This window comes from Haliotis asinina, chromosome 2, assembly GCF_037392515.1.
Source record: "Haliotis asinina isolate JCU_RB_2024 chromosome 2, JCU_Hal_asi_v2, whole genome shotgun sequence".
Classification (NCBI taxonomy): domain Eukaryota; kingdom Metazoa; phylum Mollusca; class Gastropoda; order Lepetellida; family Haliotidae; genus Haliotis; species Haliotis asinina.
In genome coordinates this window covers 84270720-84282907 of record NC_090281.1, presented here as the reverse complement: position 1 = coordinate 84282907, position 12188 = coordinate 84270720, and the positions used below count along the sequence as shown (strand labels likewise).

Genomic DNA, 12188 nt, shown 5'->3' with positions numbered 1-12188 from the left:
AACAGGATGCAGAGCTTTGACACCAGTAATCTTGCCTTTCCAAATTTCAATCTTCTTGTCATTCTACCTCAAGTCAAGTAAAACTGTGGGCCAATATATGACAAAGATTGTGTGCATGTGATTAGTATTTAATTTCAAATAATTTTGTTATTTTCTATTTATTTCCTTTATATCAAGTGTGTTTTTCTTCACTGTCAGTCTGCCCCATGATATGACCACAATATTGAAAGGGTATCTATTAAATATCAACAAAATGATGATGAATGGGCCACACTAATTGTATCCATCTGACAAATGAAACCCAAACCTTGTTGCAAAAAGGAAATGGCCTATAAAGTGGTTACCCCAGCAAAAGCTGAGTCCTTGAACATATTCTTGGTGTATATCTATTTCAGATCGTTTTTTAAAATAGAAAACTCCACGGGAGTACTAATTATGACAATGTGGCCAGTCACTGAAAATTAATTACTCATAGACTTAAAAGTGTAAAAATTATTTTCAGATTCATCAATACAGTCTACAATTATTGGATATTTAATTGTCATCACAGCAAACTTTTTCCCGGACAAGCATGAGCTTTGCGACCAATGTAAGTATTTAATCCATGTCTTTTTCTAAGATCATATTTGATTTAGTTTGGTTTTTTATGTTTTTAAAAGGATAACATAAACTGCCTCCAGACAACACCATGAAGGAATTAGAAGGATCATCAGCTAATGTCCCTGTTTGAGACAGCCTGAGCAGTGCAGCTCGACAGCCTTAATCTGATCTGAAAGGAGACTTATATCCATGACATATGTTGGAATCCAGTAATCTTGGCATCATCATCACTCATTGCACTAACTGGCTCCAAGGATTATACATGAGGACAGATGGTTCTACGAGGCTTACAGAAACATGAACTCTGGCATTTGACTAATCAAGAAAAACATATCCATGAAAATGCCAACTTCTTCTCAAAATTTACAGTTCTAATCAATATGCAAAAAATAAGCAAATTACAGAAAAGTTTGAATAAATGCATTTTTAATTTCAGATTCATTCATATTTGGGTAGATATTTTTCATCAAGCCTATCGAATAATATTTACCTTAATACTGGGACTTCAGCAAAAGTTTGATTTTTTTCTTATGTACATGAATGAATTACGCATATTAATTTTTTTAATATGTTCTCTTAAGATAAAATGAAATAATGACAAGATTTGTTGGACTGAAGAGGATAATTAAAACCTTGCCACACTGAGGTGCTGCTATTATCAATATCTGCAATGTTCTGCTGTTTATAACTTAAATATTAAACATCAGATATATAATGCAGATATGCTATACAAAGTTTCTGCAATGCTGAGGACCCGTAACACCAAGTATCCTCATCTTGAACACTGCAGTTCTCCATGCAAACAAAACCAAGTCTTGGCATATACCAAGGTTCTGTTGTACCAAAGTTCTGCTATCCCCAGAGTCTGCTCATCCTTGAGGACAAGTCCCAGCAGCCTCAACAGGTGCCCTTACCAAAAACTGCAGTCACAGGTACTCACATAGATCATCTGATATGAGTTGCTCATCATAGCGATCAGCATATTGAGGAGCACAATGAAGGCAATCCAGCTATACGTCCCAAATGTCAGTTTGCCCACAAATTCTGTAAACTGATGGTTAAACTTGGGCTGGAGCTCTGCATGCTCCAGATCCACCAGGCCATACACCGACCAGTACAAAGTCTGTAGTATGTCAAATAAACTGCAAATACCCCAAGACAAGAGTTACATCAGCAATATCACATTGTTATATCACACAGCAATATCATACTGCAAATAAGCCTGAAAAGTAGAGTGGTTACAAAGAAAACATTTTTTATCATATGACAACACCAATGTTTTGTTCTGGGTTACATGTAGTACCAAAAATAACCAAATCTGTCATTTTGCTACAATTTACCTGTCATGCCATGTCAACTATATTTACGTGAAAGAATCAAGTGAGCCTTAACTTTGCTTGAGCAGTATAGTTTTAGGCCAGTGAGTCTGAAAAAATTATTAGGTACAGATTATAACTACAGTTACAAATGATTCAAATATTATAGATTCATTCATTGTCTATTTTAGTAGGCTTAAAGTCTCTCAAATTTGTGTGGTTGTTTGAATTACTGTTGCTGAACACTGCAGTTAAGAATATTATACTACAGTATGACTTTGGTCTTTAAATATCTGAGCCATGACTGATATCATTAGCATTATCAATCCAAATGGGATAAGATGGCTTGCATCAAGTCAGGGAGCTTGATCCCTATAAGTCACCTCTTACGAGAAGCTGGCTTGCTGAAGACGTGAATCTTCACAGGGCTTTAAAACACAAACATAGTCTGGTGTTAAAGCACCGTTTCATTTGTATCATTGTTTTTGAGATTTTCAGGGTTGCGTTTCTTATACAAAGTAACCTGATTTCAGCCAAATCAAGTATTTTTTTCTGTTAATGTTGTCACTGATACCGTGACAAGGCATGTTGATTCATATCAAGGTTAGCTAGTAAGAATACATTGTTCAAATTATCAGTTCTCAGACTGGCAATTACATTTGATCTCAAATGAATTTTAAAATATTTTGTTTTGTTTCTTTAACCAAAATATGTTTGTTTTCAGTCTATCCACCTGACTCAGCAAGATTCCAACCATATGGTGGTGGTCTGTAACAAATCACGTCTGGACTAGACAATCCAGTGATCAACAGCATGAGCTTCAGTCTAAGCAAATGGAATACAATGACAAGAAGTCAATGAGCCTGACCACCCAAGTCGCCTCTTACAACAAGCATGAGTGACTGAAGATCTTCATGGGTCCTATCCCATATAATTGATTGGTTTGCCTTTTCGCAATATTAATCAACTCATAAGAAGATGACAAAACTTACTTTGCAAAACTGCGGAATTTTCTATCACAGGATGTGCTCTTACTGTCTGCAGCACACTCGTCAGCATGAACAGTTGCATAGTACCAGTAGAGATGGTTTAGTCCACACGCAAAGGAAAACAACACGAGAAAATATACACATCCAAACTTCATAATATCCATGATCATTCGCCCTAGGGATATCTGTAAGGGCCCCAAATGAGGATTGACTGTGAATATATATATGAGTTTTAAGGAACTGAAGATATTAGCTGCAGCAAAAAGAGCTTCTGCGATGAGATTGGGATCGTAGGCATCCCAAGCTTTACGTTGTTTTAGGGCTGCCGGGTCATTGTTCTTCCTTTCCTCTTGAACCTGAAATATGAATGAATGAATGTTTATTGTATCACACACACGCATGTAGGAATGGTCAAGCAATTGGTATGTCAGGTGAAAGGTCAAATTTCAATGCTTGAATGACAATTGTCCAAACAATTTTAAGTGTACAGAAATCAGATTAAAAATTGTCCAAAGGAAATTGTAGAAGGAAAATTTTCAAAAATTCAGCTGATTATTATCTGGCTTTGGAGGAATGACATTTACCAAGGACCAAACAGGACAGCACACTACAATTCTAAAACATCTAAATACTTTTTATGAAGGCAATCAACTAATCATGCAAAAAATAAGTATTTAATCACTATTTCTGTCCACAATTCTGTCATTTCTCAACAAAACAAGTCACAGAGATTGAGACCATGCAAGCAAAAGTATTTTGTGGTTTTAAACACCACCAGCATCTCTGTTATTTGAAAACACTCAATTCTGAACTAACAAATGACAATTTTACATGTCAAACAGTGTATATGTCATGAAAGTCAAACTCCAAAGAGTACAAACTTACAACATGCCATTATGATTCTGGTCACATGACAGGATATTGATTATTTGGATGTGTACGTGATCAGTCAGCTTTTACAGCAATTCTTGGTGGTGATGATTTATATTCCTCACGCATCTCTCTCAAATCGCACAGGAAGCGAGCCTCATCACAAGTGTTTCAGTTGGACAAGTGATCACATGACATGCTAATGGTACAAAGCCTTTGATTTGCCAGAAAAAAAATTACAGCTCAACACATGCAAAAGAACTGTAGCACGTTTTGTGCAACTCAATAGATTCTAGGACATGATGAAGGATGCTTGTAACATTGTGCTAGGAACATGTATTCTCCAGGAAGGCAACATCTCCAGGCCATACTCAATCATCTATTGGATTTTCATGCAGATGACTTTGTTCTACTTTTTATACAAATTGTCATGGCATCTTTATTGTCAGCTGAGAAATGAATGTAATTCACATAAGAGAGTGAGAATTGTTATCAATTTTATCATGACCAAGGACACCAGAAATGGGCTTCACAAATTGTACTCATATGGTGAACTGAACCCAGGTCTATACCTTCAGGTGTGGTTACACTTTAATCACTAGGCTACCCCACTGCCCCTTATAGACACAAAGCAAGGAGATATGGGAAAACTTTGTACAAATATATATTGTAGTTGACTTGGTCAGTAGGCAAAGAAGATATTTCAATTTGTTTGTAATTTACAGCTGCATTCAGCAATATTCCTGGTAAGAGAAAGAGATAGGAGAAGGAACATAGAACAGTCAATCTATTACAGCCCTGCAATCCGATTTGTTTTCATGTTGTGTTAAGTTACTAAGGAGCATGCTGTGTGTTCTATTGTTTAAGTGAGTACACACATTATAAAAGTATATTACTTTAGAAGTATGATACTTCTAAAATATGCCAATCAAACAGAGAACACACATTGTGTTACTGAGTTTGGTATCCTTGATCAACAGAGTTGAATATTTGAGATGAATATTTTCATTTTCAGTGCGCATTAAAAAAAGCCCAGAAATTTCTATTAGGTTGTTTCTTTTCGATGCCTTGGTTATCAGTTTTTCAGTAATGTCCTCTCATTGTTCCTGGAACTTCACTGACTAAAGCTGCTGAACTTTTGTCTCTTTGACTCTGGGTCAGAATAGTCCTAACTGAAAATATTTTCAACAATTCAGTTTAATTTATTAAGCCATTAATATTTAATTATCACTTGCTAATTGTGATATCTTGATTACCGTATCTTCCAAACACAAGACAATTTAGAGTGCAATGTAATCTCTATTTATCATTCTGAGGAATGGCGCTAGCAGAAATTTAGTGGTTCCAGCATTTGTCATTTCCTTCTAGACCTCTTGGGGACAGTCATACACCACTTCAGCCAAGTTAATCATTGCATTGATCGCCTGGAGCAGGAAGAACATTCACTTGTGAAAACCTGATGTTGTCAATGCTTCTGAAGTGGGATGATATTTTAGGGTTTTATCGTACATTTCTTATAATCAACCCATTCCGTATGTTGTGATCCAGATGTATCAGTATCTCTGTTACTGACACACTCACCTGTAAGTACGCAAGGAGTCTGAGTGTAAATGTTGCTATGTACAAAGAGTTGGTCACAAAATCCAGAATATTCCACATATCATGAACGTATTCCTTGGCACCATCGTCCCATAGTTGTTTGATCTCAGTCCACATCAAACCTGTAGAAGTAGCTTCACAATATAATACAGTATTTGAAATATAATACAGAGATGGAAAACATGGAATAACACAATGTAAGATGATGTGAAACATGGAACAATATAATCGCCAAATATGCAATAACATAATGGTCAAACACAAACTAATATTATGTTCAAGTATGGGATAACATACATATTCTCTTGAAATATGATGGAGTTAGGTTGAACAGACACAGTCCTCGAGTTGCAGAACTTTTTTGCACTTGCTGTTCTCTCGACAAACTGACCATGCTCTCAAAAGGTTATCCATCTTAAAAAATCACCCACCAGCAACATAGGCTAAGATCATCCACTCAATGGTCGTGGCAGGTGCCCCACGGAGTTCCCGCTTCACTTTGTCGTCATGGTTACCACTGTCACTTTCAGACAGTATCTCTACCCGTTGAGACACAAGGATCAACAGAACTGAAAAACAGATGGCCAGAAAGTGAGTGAGTGAGTGAATGAGACAGAAGGTAGGTAATTATATATAAGTAAAAGGTGCATGAAGATTGATGAACAGAAGTGAACAAAATATGAGCGCAAGTCAAACGATTTAAGAACCTTTATGAAATACAAAATTCAACAAGGTCCTAAACATTTCAATTCAGATTTCACTAATCATTGTGGACACACACTCCTTATTTGGTCAAGTGAGAGATAAACTATGAGACTTCTTGTAATAATCCAGCAATATCATAACATACAGCATGAGCATGACAAATTATATTTAAGTACGAAATTACCCTGGTCCTTTTTTTTCTAACATGAAAAGATATTACAGGTATTTGAAGTATTGTGAGTAAATAAACTTGTTGATTTCCCTTCAATTCAATTGTGAATGTGTAAAGCAAGCAAACAAAATCTCACTGAGAGCAACAGCAGTGTTTTCACAAGTCATTGGCCTGTGGGCAAGCATTTCTGTACAGTTTTAGCTTTATTCCTTTGATTGTAGAACAGAAAGGTAATACTACTTTGGACACTAAAGCCCACTGATATATGATGTCAGTTTAATTTGTTTAAGAATTATCAAACATGTAAGACAGAATAAGAATCACTGAGTTTTAGATGAAACTAAACATTTGATACATCTATCTCAAATATGTAGTGAGTGAGTGAGTTTAGTTTTACACCGCACTCAGCAATATCCCAGCTATATGGCAGCAGTCTGTAAATATTGAATCTGGACCAGACAATCCAGTCAGCAACAACATGAGCACCGATCTGCACAACTGGGGATCAATGACATGTGTCAACTAAGTCAGCAAGCCTTACCACCCGATCCCGTTAGTCGCCTCTTACGACAAGCAGAGTCGCCATTTTTAGCAAGCATGGGTTGCTGAAGGCCTATTCTACCCCGGAAACTTCACGGGTCCCCAAATTTGGAACAGATCATTTTAAAGATCCTTTAATGTCCTCTCATATGTTGTTCTTTTGTGGTATTGACAACCATTGTTAAGTGTAGGCTATTAGTAGATCAATACAGTCATACCTATTGTTTCTTGATTGAAAAGGCTTGGTAATTTATACATATCAAATGGAATTTGACCAATCAGATTCAAGTTTTCTTCAATGTCATGGTAGAATATTAAATATGATGCATTCAAATGGAGTGAGATCCAAATACTGACAAATAATGCAAAATCACTAACAAATGTATCGGTTTTCAATTAATCTAGTCATAAAAAGTTCTATCCCATCGGCCAGTGTCAGCATGTCTAATGATCCATGCTACATGGACGGTACTGATAACCATTATGTTCAACAATATTTCCACAATACAAGCCACGCATGTATCGTATTATCAGCTCCTTCATATCACAATCAACCAGAGCAAGTAATACAGGTTTGGTAAGATCCATTAATCATGCAATATGGAATCAGCAATGTAAACACTTCAAGAAAATAATATCAAAGAACTACGGAACGAGCCAATCAATGGGTTACGACACTAGCTGTGGGACTTGTGTTAACATGCCGCATTGATTGGAACCATTTCATCAGCAGTGGCGACCGAAGTTCACATGATGCCTTGGGTCAGGTAATTCTGCTTATACAATGTAGCCAAATTGATTTTTCTGCTTATGCAGCCATTGTTGTTCTGGGAAAACAATCTATAATGGTGGACAATGTGCTGTTAGCTGGAGAACAATAGTCCCACATCTTGCTGGACGTCACAGAACATGGCGTACACATGAAAAACACTGATTAAATGTAAATATGGGAATATAGATGTCCCCCTTGCAGATGTATTCCCACAATCAATATAACCAAAATACTGATTCTGTTGAACAGGCCCATGTAGGGAATTGAACCCAGGTCTTCAGCATGAAAAATGAACAATATGAACCAGGATACCCCTCAGCTGGATGGAGTAAGAATATACTCCGAAATGTTATGTTTCTCATATAATAGGAGTTGACATCCATAACATGTTTTCTACCTTTAAGATATTCCATGATCACCACATTTCCTGAAAAAAAATGTATCCAGTGTACCCCAACTTTCTCCACCTCCACACAACAATATTACATAATGGATTCTAACTCCCTGGGTGAAATGTTCTTGGATCTTAATTTCCCAGGAAATTGAATAGCTCTTTCAAATTAGATACAAGAAAAAAGTTGTTTTTCTTCACCTTCTTCACCAGTGTGGTTTATATTTTCGTGATTTCAAAGGAAAATCGTCTTTGGACATTCCAAAGGGAAGTAGTGATTATTTTTATCTAGGTAAACATTTGTCATATATTTCTGAGTGAGTGAGTGAGTTTGGTTTTACGCTGCGTTTAGCAATATTCCAGCGATATCATGGCGGGGGACACCAGAAAATGGGCCTCACACATTGTACCCATGTGGAGAATTGAACCCGGGTCTTCGGCGTGACGAGCGAACGCTTTATCCACTAGGCTACCCCACCGTCACCCCCCCATATATTTGTGAAATGATAAAGACCTGTACATATGTTCTGATGGAAAAGGACTAAATTTCCTTTGCTTAGTCAATTGCAACAACTGAATTTTTATCTCCACAGAATATTTGTTTATTGGTCTAGTTCATTACTCACATTAGTACTCAAAATTGGCTAAAAAGTTTAATTAGCAAAAGGTGGGATCAGTTTGGTTGTTCACTGATATATTGACCATAAAGACTTCAAATGTGGGAAAACTCTGAAAAGTGCAAAATGTTATTTTATAATTAGTTTATTTGCAAACATATTAATCATAATGTTATTCAGATAATGTGTTTTGAAGTATTTGTTATTTTCAAAATGATGTGTCGACATGTTATCAAAGCTAAGTACACATTAAACATAATTCAAAGGTAAAAAATACCTGAACCTGACAATGTAGTGACCAACATCATGAACATCAAGACCCCTGAAGGTTCTGAGATAGAACAGGCCCTCAGCAACCCATGCTTGCCATAAAAGACAACTATGCTCGTCGTACGAGGCGACTAATGGGATCGGGTGGTCAGGCTTGCTGACTTGGTTGACAAATGTCCTTGGTTCCCAATTGCGAAGATCAATGCTCATGTTGTTGATCACTGGATTATTTACAGACAGCCGCCATATAGCTGGAATACTGCTGAGTGCAGCATAAAAGTAAACTCACTCACTCTTTCATGGACATCAATCTACATAATTCAGGATAGGATGATCAATTGATCCCATCAGTTTACTCTTATAAAAATCATGAGCTGCTGAAAACCATTCCTTATCTGGATCTTCGCAGGTGATCAAACCAAATGGTGATCAGGTGTACACACTTCTCACTTACACAAAATGAATTTAGTGAGTGCATTCAACACTGTCTGGACAACACAATTGTTTTGTTTTATTCAAATTCAATCCTTAACTCCACTTGTGTATTTTATCTTTTTTGTGTCAGTTACAATAAACATGTTAAAAATACTATCCAAATTTACAAGAGTCAAATTATCACTGTTTATATACTGTGCAATAAGTAGTTATAGCACGGTCAGTTTAACACCCACAGACCTATATCTCTCAGAAGTAAATGTAGAACAGACAGACTTCATTGTCTTCCTCTGTCCTGATAGCCACAAACTTCCTCATCATGTTAATGGTTGGCATATGTTACAGCCTGTTGGAACCTGTTGGAGCCTGTTGGCTGTGGCATCTGCTTTACACATTGTGCCATAAACACAATAATGCCCACAATCTCTTGCAAAAGACAGCCGTCCTACAATTCACTCCCGTCTGATTAACGACTTTCATTTCCTGTCTGGCCTTTGATTTTTCCATTTCATCAAAATATTTGATAAAACTGTATGTTTAGCATGTGATTGGGAAAAACTGTTTAATTTGTTGTAATCTGTAAAACATGGATGATTAGTCAAGTAGTAGATGGAATAGTACATCTGATATCAACCATCTAAGGAAAATAATCCCTTCTTCTGAGGATACTGACAGTGGCACAATGGTGGAACAATTAATTTCATATTTCACATAACATTCTGCAGAAGCACCTTCTGTTATATTTATGCTAGTTTCTAGAAAACCTGTTTCATCTGAACTATTTTGTCAGTTGCAATTACTGTTGCTATTCTAGAGCAATGCTGAATATAAATGGAACTGCACAACAAAATCAACTCTTATGTTGTATAATGCCAAAAGAAAATGCAATAAAAATGTAATGGGCACATTCTTAATCTGAAACAGATTTCTACATAACTGACAATCTTGCGTGTTTCAGTCTCATGGTACTGGATTTGTTTACTGGTATGTTCCATTTCCAAGAGCAACTGTTAAAAGAATTCCTGGTACCAGGTTACAACATTTTACAAATTACTGTGAATGACATAAATCTGACAGGGTCTTGAGGGTCCTTGACCTACAACCATGAACATTATCCGCTCAGTCAGAAAATGATCCCAAATGTACCACTGCATACTTAAAAGATTCAAAGGATCTATCTGTTTGACAGTGAATTGCTGAAGAAAATATAACTGACAGATTCATTACTGGAAGGCTAGAAGGCAATTGGGCTGGGACTGAATGAATACTACACAATTCTTGAGCAACACATTCAGACCTGGAACTGAGTTGAGTGATAACAAGCCCTATCAACCCCTGTTTCGGCTGGCCCTTCTGAGAACCACTTAGTCACCAGATCTTGTCCAAAGAGAGAACTTAACACGTTTTTGAGAGGGCAATTACTGAGAACATAACGACATCACTGAACGCTCTCTTGTCCTCTTATTCCTTGTCAGTTCCCCTCCATACCAGGCTTTAAATGAAGCTCAGACCAGCCCATAATGTTTCTTTATTATCCCTAATTTCATCTATCAGTGGGACGACACTGACATTTACGAACGCCTTGGGGCAGTGCTTGGTCTGAACAAGTCTACAAGACCCAGTCCTGATGACAAGGAGAAAAGAAATAGTCCCTTCATTTAGAAAAAGTGAAAAGATTTAAACCTGGACTAATTTACAGGCTTACAGAGTCATTCACTTCCTGAATCATGTACATTCTGGGATTAACAGACTGGTTTGAGTCCTGTACGATATTATGATGTGGAGCACTCACTTTGTGTAGGCGGAAAGGATGTTTCTATCTGTGGACAGTTAAAGGATGACAACAGGCCACATAGGGCATAAACATGACTGAGCATGACAGTAACCTCAAGCAAGACAATACCACAAAGCATGTAAGTGAACGTGTGAGTATAGTTTTATGATAATTTTATGAATATTCCAGCAAAAATATGATGGCACTAGACACAAGAAATGGGCTTCATACAACCTACCCATGTGGGGAATCAGTCCTAGGTCTTTGGCTTGACAAGCAAATGCTTTAATCACTAGACTAAACCACTGCCCCAAGTATTTCAAGGAGCAAGACAATACAAGAATGCACATCAGTACCAGTGAGCATGGCAATACCAGTCTGCATGACAGTATAAGGAAGAATGTCATGGAGCATGACAATATCAACATGCCTTTCACTGAGCATGGCAACACAAGTACAGTGTCTCAACAGTGAGCAAGACAATACCATGAATCATGGCAGTGAGTATGACTCTACCAGTAAAACTGACTACCAATAAGAGGTACAGTTCTGGTAAGCACAGCAGTGAGCATGACAAACACTAACGTTTGTGACCTTCAACACCTCATCACCCTGGCCTGAGGTCCAGTAATAAAGACTGCATCGAAGATTACCTACATATTCAAAATATCAAATCAAATCACAACAGAAACATCTTAAGTTAGTGGGACACCAAAACACATCCATCAAGCACCCTGTGATTATAATCAACATCCCATGGGGGGCCAGTAACAATTTCAGGCAGTACGTTGCCCTGAATAATAACACAATCTGCCCTTTAATATTGTTGACGGAAGACACACACAAATCAAAACATCCATTTATATGCTAAAGAGGCATAGCACATCCATTGTTCATACACAATTAATTCCAAGAAATTGCAAAAGGTTTCTCATGAAAAAGACAGTCAATGATGCTATAATTGCCAAAGAAGTTTCGTTTCCAGATTTTCTGACTAAGCAACAATCAGAGACGCAAGAAACCACTTCCTCTACCTCAGAGGAGGTCCATTTGGCAGACATTCTCAGCTTCCGCGCTAAGTGTATATAATGACATGTAAATCAGAAGCATTAAGTGAGATCTGTGGGTTTTTACTGCA

At 37.1% G+C, this 12188-nt stretch overlaps 1 protein-coding gene across 5 annotated transcripts in view; it reads right to left on the bottom strand.

Moving 5' to 3' along the window:
- LOC137274468 (transient receptor potential-gamma protein-like) overlaps positions 1–12188 on the bottom strand; it is a 97497-nt gene that overhangs the window by 13279 nt on the left and 72030 nt on the right. For 3 of the 5 annotated variants that reach the window (XM_067807669.1, XM_067807665.1, XM_067807666.1), the window contains exons 5-7: positions 5806–5943; positions 5357–5496; positions 2909–3261 (exon numbers count right to left, since the gene is read on the bottom strand). In XM_067807669.1, the coding sequence (XP_067663770.1) occupies positions 2909–3261; positions 5357–5496; positions 5806–5943 (631 nt within the window). Of the gene's footprint in view, positions 1–1540; positions 1743–2908; positions 3262–5356; positions 5497–5805; positions 5944–12188 lie in introns of all 5 variants that reach the window. The other 2 variants (XM_067807667.1, XM_067807668.1) reach the window with 1 other exon arrangement.